We start from the raw sequence: 22,574 nt of genomic DNA, 5'->3' as shown, positions 1-22,574 counted from the left end.
CGGAGAGAGGGGACGCCGGCGGCGAAGGAAGCCGAGGCAGCGGCTTGGTGATCGCCAGAGATGCGCGGGTGCGGCACAGGGTGCAGCGGCGGCACTAGCAGTGGACGGTCACGCGCTGGGGATGGGGAGGACGGAGTGGTCGAAAAATACTTCCTAGAATTATTAATTTCAACAAAATGTTAAAAAGATATTGTTTGTATTTTAAAATTTCAACTATTCTAAAATTAAAAAACCATTTAAAAAAATTATTCAATGCATAAAATTCTAAATATTTTTGTATTTATAAAGATTTAATTTACACTTTTTGAAGCAATTGCCAACCCTTGTTGCTCATAATTAAGTTGTGGCTTCTTCATATAGACGCCTTCTTTTGAGTCACATGCTTATCTTTTGTCCAAATCTTTTATACTTGTTTTCTGTTTTGAGAAGGGAATAATAATTTCATGAACCTCAACTATTGCAATTATAAGGCACATGAAGAACATGGGAAAAGTAATGTTGGTTTGAGAAAACATCAATAACCCTGAGTATAAACTTGAGCATGGAGAGCATGGAGGCGATCAAATTTATCAATGGCGGTTCCCCAATCCATAAAAGCAAGTTTATCAATGAAGAAGTAGGCGGAAACGAGTTTGACTTGATCTCGGATTGAAGAATGCAACAGGTAGATTAGTGTTCAAGTGCCTGAAGACTTTCCAACATCCAAAGCTGCTTCCAGTGCTACTTCAAGCTCTCGATCGCCTCAAGCAACAGTTTTTTAGGTTTTAGGGAGTTTTTAGGTTTTTTTTATAATTTTTACTAACCCCAATTTTGTTGTAGGTTTTTTTTGGTAATATTGGTTTTTGACAAATCCAATTATGGGTTACCAAATATGCAACATGGGAAGCTTACTTCATTTGTTTTATTCCTTATCATGCGTAAATTGTTTATTGCATGTTCTAGAATTAATAAAATAATTGAAGGAGTTAATTTTGGCTTTTTATTTATTTTAAAATTGGAAGTTGCAAATTAGAGGAAGATCTAGTCATTCTTTTTTAACAATCCTTGTGCATAAAAAAAAGGTGGTTCTCTAGGCTCTTCAATCCAAGAGAAGGAGAACAATACCTTTGTAATTCTTCAGGCTCTTCTACTTAAATGAAAAAGAACAAGACTGGACGAGGAAAGTTCAAGGAAAAAGAATTATAAAGCAATCCTTTTTTAGCATAAGTGTTTCAACTTAGAAAATAAATATAAGATTTGGAAAATTTCATGGTAGAGAATTTATATTAAGAAAGGCTACCAAAATTACAAAGAAGTCTTTTTTTCAAAATATTAAGTGGGAAATGGTCATAAATAAGCCCATAGCCTCCAAGATCAAGCTCATATTGATTTTGAGCGCATCACCATCTTGAAGATTGGGTTGCCCAAATACAAAACTTGGATGCATTCAGAGTTGCATAAAAGATCTAAGTCGTGAGTTGTTTGCAAATAGATGATTAGTTCACAATCGATTCATGAACTTAGGCAATCCATTAGAGGATGTAGTACACTACCTTTTAATTTGAGAAATGATTGATCTTGATCATTAGGATGAAATTTCCATGGTAAATGCACTATGTGTACAATTACACATTGGAAATGACCTACGATGAGTTATAACATAAGGTTATTGAGTGGTATATATGTAACATGTCAATTGATCACATAATAAGAGGATTTGTAACTCAAAGATGGTAAAGATAATCTTAAGAGGTTGGTAGCATTCACCTTAGTAGATTATGGAGGTCAATTCATAAGGAGACTATATACAATGGATAGCAAGTCATTAACCCGAGCATCTTGTGTCTCATTGTTGTTTATATAAGGTACTAAAGTGCAATTAACTCTCTATAGTAAGATGTTGAGCCAATTTTAAAATTGGATTGTAAAGGAGTCAATATTGTCTTATGGGTCCCAATGGTCCATGGTCAAGCTCATATTCTTTTATGACACAATTTACAAGGGTTTGGTTCTTGATTCACTTATGTGCATAAGAGTATTTTGGTGAATATGCAAGGTTGCACATGATTAAGTGAGTTGTCTCTCTAAATTGAGCTAAATGATTAAGTGAAGCTCATTTGGATTAATTAATCAGTTAGTGCCCTTTTAAGTTAGATTAAGTGACCCCAGCCCAAGATGGGCTTAAGTCACTTCAGTTCATGAGAGGCCTATAAACCCCCTTTAGAGGTTAGGGTTTCAAGATCTAGCTTTTTTTTTTTTCTCCTATGTGTTCCAAGAAAGAAAGAGAGAACCCTAGTCTCCACCTCTTAGATCTCCACTATTTGAGTGCTAAATTTTAAGGAAGAGTCATTGGGTGGAAGACTCGAGGTGTACGAGATATTGCATTATTTTTGTTCTACACTTCACCGACAAAAATTGATCTAAAAATATTCAAATCTTAGTAAGAATACCTAAACCCTTATTTCTGCATGCACCTAATCAAATCCAAGGCCTAGGTATGGAGAATTTTGAGATTCCCTATACCTATTTCCTTTAGCGTTCTGGTCATCACAATCACATCCTTGAGTTCCTGTTTCCTTTATCCTTTAAAGGTTCCATAGATTTTGATTATTACCACATCTTTGAGTTCCTATTTCTTTTATCCTTTATGGTTCCATAGATTCCAATCATCACAACCAAATCCTTGAGTGTTTATCTTCTTTTACTCTTTGTAAGTTCTATAGATTCTGGTCATTACGATTGCACATCCTCAAACTCGTATCTATTACTTAGGTTTCACTTATTATGGTGATCATTATGACCACATTCTTCAGTTGTTTTCTATTGGTCTAGGTTTCATATATTTCAGTCATCATAGCCACATACCTAAATTTTTTTCAAAAATATTTCCAAAAAAATTGAATTTACATTAAAGGTGTCTCTTCCACAATTTTTATATCAATAATATACGTTAAAAAATTTTGAATTTATATTAAAAATATCTTTTAAAGAAACACTTTTCACAATTTTTATATTAATTGCATAATAAAGAAATTGAATTTATATTAAAGATATTTTCTTAAGACACACTTTCTTCAATTTCACAAAATTAAATTTATATTAAAGGTGTCTCTTCAAGAGACACCTTCAACAATTCTTGTATCAGTCATCCATTAAAATAATTTAAATTTATATTAAAAGTGTCTCTTCAAGAGACACCTTTTACAATTCTACAAAATCGAATTTATATTAAAAGTATCTTTTAAATAAACACTTTTCACAATTTTCATATTAGTTGCATAGTAAAAAAATTGAATTTATACTAAAGATGTTTTCTTAACACTTTCTACAATTTCACAAAATTAAATTTATATTAAAAGTGTATTTTCAAAAGACACCTTTCACAATTCCATATAATTAAATTTATATTGAAATGTTTTCCTTCAAAAGAAACTTTTAGTATAAATTTAATTTTTTTCGATAGGTGACTAATATAAAAATTGTAGAAAATGTTTTTTCAAAAGACACATTTAGTATAAATTCAATTTGGTGGAATTGTAGAGATGTCTTCAATGTAAATTCAAATTTTTTTCATTGTGTGACTAATATGAAAATTATCGAAAATGTCTTTTTAAGAAACACCTTTAGTATAAATTTAATTTTATAGTATTGTGGAAATAATATTTCTTTAATATAAATTCAAAAAATTTTCTCGTGTATGACTAATAAAAAAATTATGGAAAAGTATATTTTGAAAAGATACATTTAGCATAAATTCAATTTTATGAAATTATGGAAGATGTCTCTTAAAGAGACACCTTTAGTGTAAATTCAATTTTATTTTTTTTAACATGTATGGTTGATATGAAAAATATGAAAGGTCTTCAAAAAACACATTTTAAAGTGGCAAAAAGTGTTGTAGATTTGAAAATATTTTTGTAACTACCATATTTTAAAAAAAAAAATCAAATTACCATTTTTTAAGAATTATTTTTTTAAATAGCCGTAAAAACCTATTTTCATTGACTAAAATACTTTAGTTTAGCTCGGGTATTTTGATAATTATTGTAACATTTTTGCTCATGATATACAACAGAAGGATATCAAATTTAAAATGGATATGTGAAATTACTTACTTATCCTCCTCCCTACTCAAAAATGAGAAAAGAATCCTTCATTCAAACATTCAAAATTCAAAAATATTGCATAATAATTTATATAAAATATGATTGACTTGATATTCATTATTTTCGATCAGATTCACATTCTTCTTTATTATTTCTTGACTTGATATTTATTATTATTTTTTATTGTTTCTTGATATTCATTATTTTCCTCGTAACAATCTGATTCACATTCTTCATTCTTTCTTTTAGATGATAAGATGTATAATCTTCTTTAGTCAATTTCCTCATTCTTTCTTTTAGATGATAAGATGTATAATCTTCTTTAGTCAATTTCCAGATGTGATAAGACTACCACTTTTCCTCATTTGATCTTGGTGGTTTATCTTTTTGTTTTAAAGTGATTATGTAAATACCATTATTCTCAATAGTATTAATTCTTAATTCTATAAAAAAGGAAATAATTGTTTGTTTTAGTATACACCAATATCTCACTGATATTCCATTAAACTCTACAACCATTCAACCTTATAAATATTAAAATTAAGAGAAGAAACACATTTTAAGAAAAAAAATCATGCGAAGTAAACCTTGTTAGGGATGTTAGTCATGTTAGGCTATCATGAACAACTAATTTTGAAAATCACAAAAAATGCATGACAAGGTCACCTTACATAGCTGAAATTATGAAGTAGATGCCCATGGAAATTGGGTTTCTTTATAAGGAACTTCACTCTCATGCCTAATGCAAGGTTTTTTTTTTTTTTTTTATCTAATAAATATAACGATTTTAATATATATATATATATATATTTAAAATGGAATTTTAAAATATATTTCTAAATTTATAATACTTTGTGTAGTGAAGTCAGCATATGAAAATGGTATCTTAAAAACATAATTTTTTATATTTTATTAAAGTTGTATCCTAAAGATCTAATTTTTGTTTATTTTATTATAATCATATCTTCACAATACAACTTCAAGTATTTATCATATAGCTTTTCTAGTTATTTTCAAGTTATTCTTTTACTCCATATTTAGTTATTATTATTCTTTTTTATAAGTTATTTTAATATTCAGACGTAAGATATACATATTTTGTCATATCATAAATTTATTTTTTTATCAATTTTTTATTTTTTGTATGTGACTTATTTTGTAATTTTTTATTATAAAATAACTGTGGTTAAAAAATAAAAACATATTTATAAATTATATTGTAAAATAATATTAATACATGTATTATTTAATATATATATATATATATATATATATATAATATAAAAAAAATTATTTATAAAGTTTAAATATTTTAATCATAAATAAGTTCAACATAAGAGAAATTTCATAAATAAAAAATATTAAAATACAATATAATTTTTATTTTAAACGTTAAAAAAAAAAAATATTTACTTTATTTTATCTTTTTATTCATTTTTTAAAGTAAATATTAGCATAACATTACATATTTTATTCTATATTCTACCTTAAGATATCATGTCCATTGAATTTAATATCCAAAAATATCATATTTCATATATGCATTTCCAGATTTGATATCCTAGAATACATATATATCCTAATCTTATGTTATCCCGAGTCAATCAAATGTAACCTTAATTAATTGTTATTATTATAGAAATTGGGTATATATATTTTAATTGCTACTTATTAACGAGTGTTTTTTCATCTCTCCATAGCAATTAAGTTATAAATAAATTTTTTTCCTATTTATCTTCATTGAATCCTAATAAAAGTGTTAAACCAAAAATGACCATATTACCCCTAACCTTTTTGTCTTTTTTCCAACTATTTCACTTATATTATTTTTATTAACTTTCTTTTTCTTCTATTTTATTTGTGATATACAAAAGGTATAAAATTAAAATTCCATACCACATGAGTGCAACACATTTGTTTTGTACATATACATTATATTATGCACTAAAATCTTGATAAATTAATAATTTTATTTAAAAAAAAATTATCCTAATTTGTATACGAAATTACAAAGATAATAATTTTAAATTCAAAAATTAGTTTTTGAACTCCTATATTTTAAGAATTATTTTTCAAATTACTGTAATTTTTTTCAAAATTCTGAAAGGACTAATCAGTGATTTGTGACCAAATTATATCTCCAACTTTTTATATTTTCATTTTTTTTTTAACTTTATTGTAAAAGAAATAGCCTATGATAAGACATTTCTATATTCATGCAATAAAAGTGTTTACATATGTGACCCAAAAAGGATGTCATTGTTGGAACTATAGGTTTTGAATCTACAACATACACCTCATTCATCAAATGTTTGGAAAAAAAAACATGCATTCCATCACTATAAATATACAGTATGGAGGACAGGAATTAGTGTACAATTTTTTTCCCTATTCTGCACTACATTAGTAGACAATTTACATTGGTTTGAAGTTTGAACAAACTGAGAATGCCACTCACCAAGGGAATATTAATTATACAAACAAACAACTCACTCAAAGCATCAGCCAGTATAAGAGTCATTCATATTCCAACCCCCATTCATATTCTTCACACACATCCTAAGCTAAGCAGTCTGAAGAGCTTCCATAGATTTCATCCACATCAGCTGCTGGTACATAAACTGCATTCTGCAGTGAGCTGTGTCTTCGCCCATAGAATCCATAAACGAGCACTCCTATCCCCAACCATATAGAAACCCGGGTCCAGGTAGCAGATCTGCAAATTACCAGACATTATGTTATACAAGAAACAGGGATGAAAGAACAGCTTTTTGCTCATGGTTTGGTCGGTTTACTCGAACAAATCAACCTAGCAGAGAACCTATCTGGGTCACTTATGCATTTAATGAATCAGGATCTGACTAAATGCCCTGAAGAAAAAAAATACTTAAGCAAGGGATTGAGGTGGGGTTATCTTGTTTTTTCAAGTTGGACCTGTCCCATGTTGCATCCTTAGGGTACAATATATTCCAAAAAATTCAATTATGTAAAATAACAGTGAAAAATCAAACTTCGTCTGGGTGCTCACCCAAGATTCACCAATAAGTAGACGTTGATGAGAATGCAGGCAATAGGTAGGAGTGGGACGAATGGGCAAATGAAACCTGAAAAGAAATCAACATTTCATCTTGTAAATTTATCAAAAATTTCTTGCATGAACATTGAGTTTCAATGATTTATTAATCAACATAACTCCAAGCCATATTTGAATTAGTTCAAATGGACACCATCCCCACATATATATATCAGGATGCAAATAAACCAAATCAAACAGTCAGGACCATGGCAAGACTACTAGTTGGCACCCACCATACTTCAGCCTGGACATGATCTAGATAGCCAAAGTAGGACACATGCCAGTTTTTATGTCAATCCAGCCATACCAAATATATTAACTGTAGATGATTTAGAGTGAGAACGTACCTCCTGAATGCCCAAAGTTGTGCCTTGCATCATCTTGATCTATACAGGTGAGCACTATCAGACCAGATAAAAGTAAAGCACCACCGATTCCACAAAACATGTAACGAGGAAAGCTGGTAGTAGACCGACAAATTAGTGCAGCTTAAAGAAGAAAGAAAACTGAACCATTTGCAGGAAAAGATTCAGGAGGAAAAAGGAGAAAAAGATCCTTCACCCCTAAATGCCAGAGACTAATTTCCTTTTATCAGAATTAAATACAAGACATATTCACATGGTTCTTGTTTTAGTACATTATGCATATAGGTTCACACGCCAATGAAGGACTGAAGTATTTCTCAATAACTCGTATCAGCAGTTTCAGTTACTCTCCCAACCACAACTGAGGCCAGGGAGAATTCCATCTTGCGAACCAGGAAATAATAATTTTTTCTAAGAAAACCGCAACATAATGGTATTGACAGCAACTAAAGCAAGGGTCTGGAAAAGAAACCCACCTGGGAAGGTTCACATACGAAGCAGCAGATGTAAGGAGAACCACTCCTACACATGTCAGCATTATGGTCCAGCCAGCAATTTTTCGCCTCATGTTTTCATCTATTATGTCTGAGACAAGCAATGCAAAGGGGGAAACAGTACCCATTTTAGTAAATCCCAAACCATGGAAAGTAATGAAAAACACACTTTTTACATGGCTTCTAGTGTGCATATGTGCCTTCAGGTTGCTCACCCAACCTCCACATCTGTGGATTTGGAATTAATACTCGAATTCGATATGAACTCATTTCATAACATAAGTTAGGTTAATTACTTGTACTAAAAAGTTCTTTCCATTTTAAACATTGTTTCATTAGCATTTGGGAATTATTTTTCTTGCCACAGTGCACATATCCTATTATGTAAAATTGCTTCGTTGCAGGTATATATACTTCCAAAAGCACTTTAACCAAGTGAAATTCGAGGAATGACAAAATCCAGCACTGTTAACACATAAAGTTCACACCTTTTGAAATTTAAAATAGCAGAAAACAAAAGGAAATATTGTAAACAAGAAGAAGAACATGAAACAAACTTACATCTGTCTAGAACTACATTTTTTACAACAACAGGATCAGCTGATGCTCCCTCTTTAGCGATTAAAGGTCGAGTAATCTCATTAGAGGGGCCAGCACAAACTTTGGAATTTTCCTCATCAATCTTCTGGTTGCTACTGCTATGTTGTAATGAAACTGTATCAATTGATTCCTGATGTGATGGTGTGAGTGGCACTTCATCGGGTGGAACATATCGGAGTATTAACACAGAACATGCTACCATGGTGAAGGCAAGAAGTGTGCCCACACTGACCTGCAAAAAGGGAAAAGTTAAGGGCAACAATTTAAATATCCATATCTGTCCACCTATATCATTATCACCCTGCAACATATAGAAAGCTTTATAATCTTTTAGATGGTAAGGATCCCAGACTGCCATTCTAGAGTTCTTCTGGTTTAAGGGGCAGGAAACCCAAAAAAGAAAAAAATAAATATCAGCTTGAACTTCATTCAAGTACTGAATTATTTCCCCATGAACAGCCAGGAACTATTGTAAGGTTGAGTCCAATGAATTATCTATCATTAGAATGACCAACAGTTCAGTAATACATCCTTGATATGGTCATAATTGTTGAGTAGTTTGCTTTCTAGTTTAAAATAATTAAGCTCATAAAGGGGCCCAACCCAAAGCTTGAAGCCCTTTAGGGCAAGCCACAATTGAAGTGCATAAGTTATTCACTTATTCTGAAATGTTTGCTTCCATATTCGAAGGGATCTAATAACTGGGAAGTCCTCCCTGCCAAACAACATTGCTAGACCCTATTTTCTGAGAAAGTTAACTTACCATTCCTGCCAATTGTGAAACATCCATAAAGAAAGCCAGAGTTGCAGCCCCAATACCAGTTACTATTGTGGCCTTGACAGGAACTTGTGTGCGCCTGTTGAGATCTGAAAAAAATGACGGCAGCAATCCATCTCTAGCCATTGCCATCAGGATTCGCGGCTGAGATATACATAAAGATATGAAAAATAAAAATAAAATATCAGCATTTCATCAGATGCAAGAGAGAACTTCTTTTGTGGTAAAATCTAATTAAGTTTTCATAAGTTAGCCAAAACTATCACCACTAGAAAATTGCAATACTAACTTAACCAAAATAAAAAAAGAAAGGGAACTCATCCCATACTTGAGCATTAGAAAGTACAAAAGAAAGTATGGAAGAAAAGAAAAAGGAAGGGAGAAAAGCATCTAACAGTAAGCCCTGAATAATTAATAGATTAAGTCATAAGGGGTGAGGTTGGAGACCGGAAGTCTCCTTATTTAGTTCGATGCAAAAAAAAAAAAGGAAGAAGGAATTGGCAATAAAAAGTACATCTAACAATAAAAAATGTGATTCAGATTTCAGACTAACCGTACACTTTCTAGAACAATAATCAGTTAAATCCTAATTTCTTATGGACTTCTTTTTTTCCTTTTCTTTCTTTCTTTTTTTTTTTTTTTATCAGATAATTTCTTATGGACTTATTATAATTCAAGAACCATTTCCTCTTGATTGTTTGAAATACTATAGGCCATTTATAATATCATTGCACATAAAACAACTAGGATAGAAATATAGAGAGATAGAGAGGAAATGCAACAAGAAGCATTTTTTTGATATAACAGACAAAAGATATAAATTCAAAAAAAAAAAAAGAATGCACTAATAGAAAAGTGAACTAGAAGGATGAGGAATCATCCAGCCAGAGCCAAAAAAGACATAAAAGTAGCAAATAGCTTTTTTACCCTGAATTTCTGTTGTTTTCAAAGTCGATTTTGTATTCTCAGAACTACTTGTGTTGGAAATTCTGTTCCAGAAGTTGTTGTAATGTGAGCCTCTAAGTTCATTTTGCATCTCACCCATCCACCTTAAGTTTAAAAAGGTTACAGGTGAAAATAATATTGTTATATCAAACAAACCTGTCGTTAAGCAGACCTTAGGGATGATAAGTGGTTCAAAGACCCCATTTTCATTAACAAAATTTGGAAAGCCTTTTTTAAAGTTTTAAAATGTCATCTGAAAATTTTAAGAGGATTTCTTCAATGAGCTTTTCAAAATTTCCCTAAATTGCCTTTTAATACATCTCTCGATTGTGTTCTAGAAGGTCTCCCATTTAAATTAAAAGAGCTTTTAGGTATACCTTTACACAAGAACAAATTCTTCATGTTTTTCAGAAAAAAAAATCTTTTGAACATCATGTTCAAGAATTATGGTTTTGTTCTTTGATTTTTGAAACACAACGAATTTTGAAACACACCCAAAGAACCCCTTTCTCCATTCTTTGATTGGGAGCCTCATAAGGAGTTGATTGCTTCAGGTAGATTTTGTGAACTGTTGCTTCCACTGGATGCCATAAAGTGTGTGTCATCTACAAGAGGTGGGCAAACAAGGATTTGTTGTAGTAAGCATGGATTTGTTTGTTCATTGCATCGTGTGGATTTCAGAGAAAGGGGTTGGAAGATTTATGAACAAAGCTGATAACCTGGACCAGCTATGGTGTTCAATATTCCTACAAACTTGACATAATTTCTTAATGATTAATTAGTGGACTATGATAGTCATGTGATTTTTACCCTAATAGCTAGTCAGTTGTTTGGTATTTCCATGTAAAACCTGGTATCTCTGTTTTACTTATTAAGATGAAACTGTGCATATTTAAGAACTATCCACAAAGGAAAATCCCAAACCATTCCACCAATTTACCTGAGGGAGGAGTGAACCCATCAATGTTGAGCAGAGAGCAGTAACAGCTCCAATAGTTATTATGTACCTGAAGTCAAAATCAGGAAAATAGCTTTCAAAAGAGAGTTAAAACTTAAATGCACTAATATTTACAGAAATAATAGGATGCACCACAATTTGAAAAAAAGGGTATTTGCTTGGGCTAGACCTTGAGAGCTAGATCAAGGGGCAAAAGGTTAGGATGGGGGTGTTTCAGTTCCGATTCCCAAAAAGAAAAGTGTTACCATCAGAAAAAATAAATAATTTATTTGCTTACGCTGCCCATTTCATCCCATGGCTAGCAAATGCAGTGGAGATGGGGGTGTCAGGATCCATTGAATAATAGGGCACCAGACCAACAATGACAACAGAGACCAACATATATAGTATGCAGGATATCGACAGTGCAGCACCAATACCCAGTGGCAAATCTCGCTGGGGATTCTTCACCTGTTAGGATAATAAAATATGGCAGTAAGTACAAACCCCCTTTGGTCACAATATTGCCAATTATCTGAGAAGTGCAAGTTCCAGGAAGAAAAATCCATATATACCTCCTCAGCTGTGCTGGCAACAGAATCAAAACCAATGTATGCAAAGAAGACTGTTGCAGACCCAGCCAGCATACCATCTACTCCAAAAGGAAAATACCTATCAAATGAGAAAAACGAAAGTGTGTTAAATAAACTACCCGAGAAGGTCATCATATGGTTGGCATTGCAACAAAAACACCCTTTACCCAGTAGGAAGTTCATATCCAGCCCATCCAGTCTTGAAACCAAGATATCCACCAGCTATTACGACAAACATCATGGCACATACATTTCCCGTTGTGACAATGGCTTGTGCAACTGTACTCTGCAAGAGCAAATTGAGTATTAAAATGAATTAGGTTTACACTTTACATGGCAAGAAGATTTGTCTGGATGTAACCAAAACAAAACGTCTGAAAAAATATTGGAAAGGAAAGAGAATAAGAAGAAGAAAGTAACCTCCTTGATTCCCACACACAAGAGCCCAGTGACAATAAAAACTAAAATTGCTGCACATGGGTCAACCACAATATCAAGCGCTGGAATATACTGACGGGCTATAAAAGCAGGTAGATCCCCACCTCCAAACAGCAAGGCCTGACAAGAATAAGGGAAATAAATTAAATAATATAGTAAGGAGTGAAGCAAAGAAGTCTCCTATACATTTCAGTACATAATAGCACAAAAGTCTAGCATGCAAGAAAAAATCTGAAACAAAACCAAAAATGTCAGAAAATTTGATATGGCAATCATCACCTGCCTCAGTGTTAAAGTCAAGAAGATCCATAAAATTACAAACATGAACACAATTTCTTCCCAGTATGGCTTGATACATCTCTCAAACCATTTCCATGATAGACTTTTGTGTGGTATTCAGTCTTCCAATTTCCAGACTTTAATAGTGTTGGGGCATCAAGTGAGAAGCCACATTCAATGTAGCCAGTACCGTTTTCAAATTATCGGTCTTAACTACAGAGGCATTTCACAAGCAGCAAGTACCTTTTTGAAATTATTGGTCTTAACTACAGAGGCATTTCACAAGCATCTATTCTTTTTGCCTCTTTTTTCTTGGTTTTAAATTAGAGGAAGATAATGGGACAAGAAGTCCCCAAAACCAAGAGACAAGCTACAAGAAGATGTTTACACCTGGTCAATATGAACACTCATATCAGGAGAAAAACTTATCCCAATATTCTGAAGCCTTCCCCCAACCCTTATCAAATACAAACTGTAAAGGAGGAACTTGTTCTGTTTCAACTTTGATTACTTCTAAGCTAATCACTTCAAAGTTTAAGCATTCTTTCCTTCTAAATCCCCAATTAAGTTTCACATAATGCCAAATTCAGCAGCATCTTCTTTTTAGGCCAAAAGCATAGATGCACCAACCACTTAGGTGAACAGCAAAAGAGGCAAGGGATGCCAAAGAAACTTCAAAACCACAAGCAGATGTGATATCAAAGGGTTGAAGCCAAGAAATAATACATAAATAAATACACACTGACTCTGCTCACAACTCAAGAAGCACTTGTTAACCATGATAGATTTGGACTGCAGTTTGTAGTCTCCCATGTTTACATGGAACTTAAACAACGGGGAGATTGGAGCAGTAGTTGATTTTTTTTGTCTTCTGCTCTGCATCCTCTGGTTGGACATTCATCTTCTACTAAGAGAGTTTTGTTTACCGTTTCATGCAAAAAGCCTCTTTCTTTTTCTTTAGTTAGGTCAAAACCATTAGAACTCTATGTACATCTAATCTCATATGCAATGTCCTTGTTCTCAACAATAAGAGCAACTCCTATCTCAGCAAGTTCAATTAACCCTGAGTGATGTTTTTCTTAAAATTTAAATAGGTAAATTATAAATATGCTAAACTGAAATAAAAAAGGAGAGATTCCCCATTAGAACAGAAATAGAGTCACTATCCCTGTCAATTCTAATGCACATAAAGCTATATATCAACAAAAACTGATGACATATGGATTTGTATCAACTGGCGTGACAGAGCAGATAGCAGATGATCCTGTTACTTAGAGAGCAAACCAACCTAAACCAATAGAAAGAAGCTTTTAGGAATCATGATGAAGATTATACTGTATAGACAAAACAGGAGTAAATGAACAACTTCCAAACTACTAACAATTAACTTGTAATACACCATATTCAAAACCAAGAGCCAACAATATATCCTATCAAACTCAGAGGGAAACAAATAACATAAAGAGTTAAAACTTTGAAGGAAATGCAAAGCACCAGATTTGGGGATATGCCGCGTGCAACTGCTGAACCACCAACTGTATATTCCAGAATCAATGCCCAACCAATCAACCAAGCAACACTGCAAGCAATGATAATGTTAAAATCACAAATGAATTCTTCAAATGCTATGACTCATGAAATAAATATACATAAAAAGGAATAAATAAAAAATAGAACAGATTCAAAGTGCCAGTGTCCCAAATCTAAAGAAAGAAATATTATCATCTGAACTCAAGGACTGAATCAATAACATGGTGTGACATGGTTCAGGTTGATGCAACCACTGGGACCAATAAAAGCATAGGGTTGAAGCTTTGAGAAAAGATATGCTCGCATCAAGAAAAACAATTGGAAAATATCATCCTATCCTTACTTTTTGGCAGTTCACAATGTAAATAAAACAGGACATATCATTATGTAAAAGCATGGTCAATTCCCTAAAAGCAATTTGGGGATAAAATGATTCACGAAATATCACCAATATGGATCTAAAATTTTCATAATGCTTCTCCACCTGATATAAACAACTATTAACTTGATTTGCATTTTTCTTCCTATACCATATGTAAGATTATTTGTATTAGAAGAAATGAACATTTTTCCAACACTTTAGACATATATAAGCATTCAAACATATATGTTCTTCAGTTTCACCCTACCCATCAAACACTTATGATATATTTCTTTTCATAATAATGTTTTTGACTTCAATTTGTGCATTATTACTAGTATAAACAATTACAAATTCTGATTTTAAATTCACACTATATGACAGAATTTTTTCCAAAAAAAAAACATCATCAATTTCTCCATGAATATCAACTGAATGGCATGTGGTTTAGCCTCCAAATAGTTAGAGAAAGGATTTGAAGATATTACCTTTCACCAACACATATGTAGGAATAATGGTAGGCACTCCCGGCAGATGGGCAACGACTAGAAAGCTCTGCATAGCAAAAGGCTGAAAGTGCAGCTGCTATTCCAGCTATTAGAAATGAAATTGTGAGTGCAGGCCCTGAATGCTCCCTTGCCACAGTTCCAACTAGGATATAAACACCAGCCCCAATTGTTGACCCAACTCCTATTCAATTCACAGCATAAAATTTTCAACAATCTACTCATAATCACTGAAACAGAAATTCAGAAAACAACCCAGAAGGCGCATGATAGATGATTCCATATTCAAAATAAAAATCAGAAAACCATGGAAAATCCACCTGCCCAAGAAATTCAGAAAAGAACCCAGAAAAGAGAAGGGATTACCAATAGCAATAAGATGGGTCACAGATAATTCCTTGGCCAATTTATGACCACCATCCACCTCCTTTCTGGCAGAATCAACCAGCTTTCTCCTCATCAATCCTTTGAATCCCCTTGAACCCCTCTTCTGTGAATCAAAATCACCACCCACACCCATCACAAATTCTTTTTAAAAATAAAAAATAAAAAAAATTATTGCACAAATAATTTTCCAAGAGAATGATGTTTGCCCAATTTCCTCCGACCCAAAAGATTTGTCAGAGCGGAGGGAGGGAAGGAATGGGCAGTCTGAAATTCTGAATTGCCTGTTTGCAAGTGGCTTTTTAAAATGTGAAAATTCTGCCTAATTATTAGCTCCCATCCTGCTGCCCGCTGCCCGCTGTCCGACCTTTTGGATGACGTGTGGAAGGCCCTCAATAAAATTAATAATTTAGTTTCATACCAATAATTTAAAAGTAATTATTGTTCATTTGAAAATAATTCTCCAGGAATCCTGTTTTCCTGCAATATAAAAATTGTTTTTTTATTTTCTATTCTCAAAAATAAAAAAGTAGTTAATTTTAAATAGAATTAGGTATATATATATATATATATGTTTGACCCTTACAATTATTATTTAATTCTTTTTTATTTTTAAATAAAATTAATTATATCTTTATTTCTCAATCATGTGTTTTAAACACATAAATTATAAGAATTGAGTTTTTATATATAAAATGACATTGTTATTGTTAGGTATGACTCATATCGTTAAAAAAATATTTTTAAAAAATTTAAATTGAAGTTTCCATTATTCACTGAGGTTTTAATTAAAAAATTAAGTTTTAAATGATAATTATGACATCATTTTCACGGAAGGATAATGTGGTACTTATTAACAATTACGATTTTATTTTTTAAATAAAGTCATAATTAATAATTGACATTTTATTTTTATGAGAGGATGATATAGTACTTATATTGAAATTATGACTTCATTTTTTAAATGAAGTCTCAATTATCAATTAAAATTTTATTTTTGTGTGAAGATGATGTGGAACTGATATTGCCAATTTCGGTTTTATTTTTAAATTGGAGCTTTCATGGCTAATGGAAACTTTTTTCTTTTTCTTTTTTTTTTGTTTTGTGAGAGAAAGAGACATAAAAAGATATGTTTTTGTGGTCAAACCGACTATTTTGACTCAAAATTCATGGAGAATTTTCTTTCTTTTTGTATTAAACTAAGAAGAAAGTATGGTTGGTTGATGATGATGATCAACCAATGAGAAAAACCTAGATTGGAGGTCGGTCCATTTGATAATTTAGTCATTTTCAATGTGAGATCAAATCTGATTAGATTCCGAATCTGACTAGATTCCGATGTGGGATGTTTATACGTCAGCCCATGTGTGGAATAGTTGCTTAAATTGGAAAAGCTGTGGGTGTGGGGAGAGGTTTCAAGAATTAAATACGATAAGGACAAGGAGTTTTATTATACTTTTGAAAACAAGATTCCATGTCTTAAAAGGCAAGGAACCTTCTGTGTTTTTTTAATACTAATCATATAATGCCATCAAAATCACGAAACATCGACATTTCTATAGACGTGTGTTTTCAAACTCTTTTTTTTTTATTTTTGGGCCCCATCGGAAGTGTTTTCAAAAATAATTTCTCATAACAATGAGATAGCGGTTTCAAAAACAGTATTTAATAACCATTTTTTAAATTGGTTTTTAAGGTTTTACGAAAATAAAAATATGTTTGAGAACTTAAAATTAATTTTATATGTTTTTTAGGTGGTTAAATATCTTTTAAAGATAATTTTATTTTTAATTATTTTTTATATTTAAAAAATTATTTTTTAAAACAACCCTCAAATTAGTTTTTGATAATGATCTTTCGAAATTGTTTCCATGAAAAAAAATCTATTTAATAACTTAAGATGTCTTTGACATATTATTCATTTCTATTTTGTTAAACATTTTTTTAAAAATAATTTTATTAATAATATTTTATTTTTAATTATTCTTTGTATTTATAAAATTATTTTTAAAGCAATCATAAAAATGAAAAAAAATGATATCATAAATCATGTTGTTTTATGTTTTTAAGAAAAAAAACATTATTTTCTATTTTTTATTGTAAAACATTTTTCTTTTATTCTCAAAATTTGAAAATTGATTGTAACAACAATTGTCAAACTCTTAAGGCCATTTGACCATGTTTTTTAAAATTTGTTTTTAAAATAAAGAATAAAATTTTTTTTTTAGAATTTTTTAAAAATTGGAATGTTTGATAAAATGTTTTTAAAAAATTGTTTTTTAAAACAAAAAACAAAAAATTTGTTTGAATGAAATAATTTATATTGTTTTTAAAGACATTGTATTATTTTTATTTTATAATAATACGAAATTAAATTTAAGTTAAGTCTTATCAAAAAATAAAATTTAAATTTACAATATGTATAAGTTAAAGATAAATATTTTTTTTAATTAAGAAACAATTTTTTATTGTACTAAAACAAAAATTTCTATGCATTTAATAGCATTTTATTTAGAAGTATTTTTAGAAGATCATCTATCAAACATTTTTTTTGTGATTTTAAAATCTTGTCAAAGGTCATATTGTTTTCCAAAAATATTTTTTAAAAACATAACCAAACGGGCACCAAGTAGTGTTTCAAAATGTTAGAAATTCATAATATAAAAATCAATTTTATTATCATCCTATGTGGCATTCCCACGTAGGGGAAAGACTTGCTGAGGTGGTGGCTTATGATGGGATAACATGGTCCGACGTCAGCAATGTTTGCAATTATCATGTAGAACTATTTGTATTTTAGTTAATAAATTAAAGATAAATGAAACAGGGAAGATTGGGCGGCCAACAGAAACGGAATGGAATCCATCTTTTCTATGCTTTTAGATAAGGTATTAGTACTCGAATAAAGGGGGATTTTTCTCCATAAAGTCTATCCTAATTTTTCTAAAAATGCCACCATGCAAGGGTGTTTGACGGGTTTGAAATTTAAATAAACGAGATAAGAACGAATTTCAGAATTTTTTTTTTAAATTCAAGTTATTCGTATTAAAGGTAATTTAATTTAATATTTAATTTTAAAAAACGTAGCTAAACTTTTGATAAAAAAATTATTTTCTTAGAATTTTGTTTTGAAAATATGTCATTTTTAGAATAAATTTATAATGTTTTAATTGTTTTTTTAGAGTTTTTATTGTTTTTTTATAAAGTTTTTTGAATAATAATTAAAAAATAAAAAATATTTTAAAACTTTGGGGTTGTGTAAAAACATATAATACATTTATAAAGAATAAACCAATAAAATTATTTTTCATATTTAATTCTCAAACAAAAATTTATTAATTGATCTCAAAAACTAGATTTGAAAACATTGTCAACTTTGGGCATTTGCTACTTGTGAGACCATGAATAACAAATCATATAACTATAAAAAGAGTTGTTTTATTATGATTAAGAAGGAAGATGAGTTTGGTCTATTAATAATGTTAGCCCAAGGGTTCTCCTAATCGGGTTTTGATGATAACAAACCATGGTTAAGTGACTAATTTGTTTAATGGTTAAGAATCTCAGGCATAAACTCGAAAATTCATCAAATGACCAAATGGATACAAGATCGAGACGCTTGAAAGACTTGTGATCATAGGAAACTAATGTAAGATGAATGCATGAGTGCAGTTAGGATTTTCACACGTTTCATGCATCTTTGAAAACTCAGTTTATTCTTTAAAACGTCGATTTCATTAAAACCCGAGTTTTTAACTTATGTACCTTAGGCAAAATGTTTTATAATTGGCTTAAAAATTTACCTAAAGACCTTGCCTAAGTGTTAGAAAAGAAAGGAATTAAAAAAATAGGTTTCCGGGGCTAAAAAGGCTCAACCGATTGAGGTTATGGCCAATCGGCTCAACCGGTTGACGAACAGGTCGATCGGTTGTGCTCGTCCGATCGATGACCGGTCGAGGGAGACCAAAAAGTTTTTCTCTCTCCCAATAGCCTTCTCTTCCCGGTCGAGGTCCGGTTGAGACAACGGTAACCTGTCATGCATTAAATGCTCCAATAGCTAGTGAACCGGTCGACCCCTAGCTCAACCAAACGAGGTTACCTTTTGTTGTTTTTGACTCTCGAGTTTAGAAACCTATAAATTGAGAGCTCCACTTTATTTATTGATAAGAGAACACTTGCATTCAATAGCCTACCTACTTGTTCTTGATCTAAAAGCTCTCATTTCTTTCATAGTGCATTAAATCATCACTTGCATATCCTTTAGTGCACTCTTGTGTGTCATCCTAGCTTTGTCTTGTATTTGAGCTATCCTTAAGCTAGGTTGAGGGATCATTTCTTGTATTAATTTGAATGTCAAAGCCTTCAAGAGGTTTGAATCTTGAAGAGATTGTGTAAGAGTCCATTAGAGCGGGAATCCAAGTGTAAGAAGATTGGAAGCTTGGTTGAAGCTTCAAGTTAGTGGAACCCTCACTCAGTTAGGAGGTTGAAGAGAGTAGACATAAGCAAAGAATTGTTGAACCACTATAAACCTGAGTTTGAATTTTCTAAACTCTATCTTTTTATTTTGCTTATATTGTGTTTGAATTTGTTGTGATTGAAAAGATTTTAAAAACCCAATTCACCCCCCCTCCCCCCCTCTCTTCCCCCATTTTGGGTATTTTTCTTAACTAAGCATAACCTTTGTTTTCTCAATTGGTATCAGAGCTAGACCTCTTTTTTTAAAGACTTAATTGTCTAAGAGGAAATGACTATTCCATCAAGCTCATCCCAAACTGAAAATTTTTCAAAACATAGAGCTCCATTCTTTACGGGAACCGACTATCCCTATTGGAAAACTAGAATGACTTGATATTTGCAATCTACTGATTTAGATGTATGGGATGTCATTGAAGATGACCCAACTTTTCCCACTAAACTAGTTGATGGAGTTTTGGTTTCAAAACCCAAGCAAGAATGGAATGAGCTTGATAGAAGAAACTTTCAATTAAATGTTAAAGTCATTTTTACTTTGCAATGTGCTATGGATAGAAATGAATATAATAAAATATGTCAATGCAAATCGGCTAAAGAAATTTAGAGGTTGCTTGAAATAACTCATGAAGGAACTAATAAAGTGAAAGAGTCTAAAATCAATTTACTTGTTTATAACTATGAATTGTTTTCAATGAAAGAAACTAAGACTATTGTTGAGATGATTACTAGGTTCACCGACATTGTCAATGGTCTTGAAGCTTTGGGAAAAACCTACAAGGAATCCGAGAAGGTGATGAAGATATTAAGGTCCTCCCATCAAAGTGGCATACCAAGTCATCGCAATTCAAGAAACAAAAGACTTGACTAAGCTACCTATGGAAGAGCTCATAGGGTCATTAATGACCTATGAGATCAATTTAACAAAGAAGCTACAAGAGGGTGAAGACAAAAAGAAGAAGAGCATAACCCTCAAAGCTACAACCAAGGAAGAAGAAGATGTTGAAGAAGAAAAGCCAAGTGATGAAGATGGTGATTTAACCCTCATCACAAGAAAGTTCAACAAATATGAGAGGTGAAAGGTTCAGAGGAAGGAAATTCACCTTTAGAAAGGATCCTTCTAAAAAGGAATCTTCATCCCATGGTGACAAGGAGAAATGGGAAGAAAAAAAAAAGATTTGATATGCTTCAAGTGCAAAAAACCGGGACACATTAAATATGATTGTCCTCTCTACAAGAGTGAAGCCAAGAGAAAAATAAAGAAGGCAATGATGGCCACTTGGAGTGAAAGTGAAGAATCCTCCAAAGAAGAAAATGAGAAGGAAATGGCAAACATGTGCTTCATGGCAATAGATGATCTTGATGATGTAAACTCTAACTTTAGTGATGAAGATATGCATGATGTTTTTGAAGAATTATATGAGGATTTTGAAAAACTTAGTTTGAAAAATAATTCTCTTAAAAAGAAAATTCAAGAACTTGAAAAGGAACTTGAAGAAGTAAAAGAAAAATTTTCAATTGTTGAAATATCTAAAACTCATCTTGAAAAAGAAAATGAGATTTTGAGGAGTGAAAATGAGATTTTGAAAAAGAAAAATGAATGGTTAACCTCCTTTCTTTCAATTTTCTCTTGTGGACAAAAATCTTTTGAAATGATCAAAAGTATTTTAAAAACTACTTTGTAAAAGAATCCGCAAGTGCAAGTCCTTCTACCACTTGCAACTTTTGTGGAAGAGGAGGGCACATTAGTAGTACATGTCCCTTAAGAAATGGTTTTTAAAAAATTTCAAATGCTAAAGCTAAAAAGGTTTGGATTGAGAAACCCAAGGTCACTAACCCTCAAGGACCCAAAAAGATATGGGTATCTAAATCAACTTAAATTTTATTTTGTAGGGATCAAAGAAGGATAAGTGGTTCTTGGATAATGGATGCTCAAAACACATGACCAAGGATGAATCCAAGTTTGCTTTCCTTACAAAGAGAAATGGAGGATACGTTATCTTTGGATACAATTCAAAAGGAAGGATAATTGGTCAAGGCAACATTGGTAATGACACATCCTCTCTTATTAAAAGTGTTTTATTAGTGGATGGTTTAAAACATAATCTTTTGAGCATAAGTCAACTTTGTAACAAAGGTTTTAAAGTGATTTTTTTAAGCATCTCATTGCATCATCAAAGATATTCAAAATGATAAAACCATCTTCATGGGTCATAGATGTGATAATGTTTATGCAATAAATATTTCAAAATATGATAGTCATGATAAATGCTTTTCAAGCATGCATGATCAAAGTTGGTTGTGGCATAGGAGGTTGAGACATGCTAACATGGACCTCATTTCCCAACTCAACAAAGATGAACTTGTTAGAGGCCTTCTCAAAATAAATTTTCAAAAAGACAAAGTTTGTGAAGCTTGTCAAATGGAAAAGCAAATAAAAAACTCTTTTAAAAACAAAATTTTCATTTCAACAACTAGGCCTCTTGAATTGTTGCATATGGATTTATTTGGTCCCTCTAGGACACCAAGCCTTGGAGGAAAATCTTATGTTTTTGTTATTGTAGTGACTTCTCTAGATACACTTGAGTCTTATTTTTAAGTAAAAAAAATGAAGTCTTTTATGAGTTTTCAAAGTTTTGCAACAAGGTTCAAAATGAAAAAGGTTTTACAATTACTTGTATAAGAAGTGATCATGGAAGAGAATTTGAAAATATTGATTTTGAAGACTATTGC

General features: G+C 31.5%; 1 protein-coding gene across 1 annotated transcript; it reads right to left on the bottom strand.

Annotated features, from left to right (window-relative positions):
* Positions 1-6,394: 6,394 nt before the first annotated feature.
* On the bottom strand, positions 6,395-15,672 carry LOC100265688 (cationic amino acid transporter 2, vacuolar). The gene is made up of 14 exons (XM_002271294.4): positions 15,354-15,672; positions 14,970-15,171; positions 14,085-14,169; positions 12,294-12,431; positions 12,041-12,159; positions 11,856-11,952; positions 11,579-11,751; positions 11,284-11,350; positions 9,384-9,542; positions 8,582-8,852; positions 8,003-8,111; positions 7,509-7,621; positions 7,114-7,189; positions 6,395-6,801 (listed from the first exon to the last, which is right to left on the bottom strand). Exons 1-14 carry the CDS (start codon positions 15,505-15,507, stop codon positions 6,645-6,647), a joined length of 1,920 nt encoding a protein of 639 aa, XP_002271330.1. The 5' UTR covers positions 15,508-15,672; the 3' UTR covers positions 6,395-6,644.
* Positions 15,673-22,574: the final 6,902 nt, after the last annotated feature.

Source organism: Vitis vinifera, chromosome 8, assembly GCF_030704535.1.
Source record: "Vitis vinifera cultivar Pinot Noir 40024 chromosome 8, ASM3070453v1".
NCBI classification, from domain to species: Eukaryota; Viridiplantae; Streptophyta; class Magnoliopsida; order Vitales; family Vitaceae; genus Vitis; species Vitis vinifera.
The sequence above is the reverse complement of the archived record's forward strand: the minus strand, read 5'-3'. Positions and strand labels throughout refer to the sequence as shown.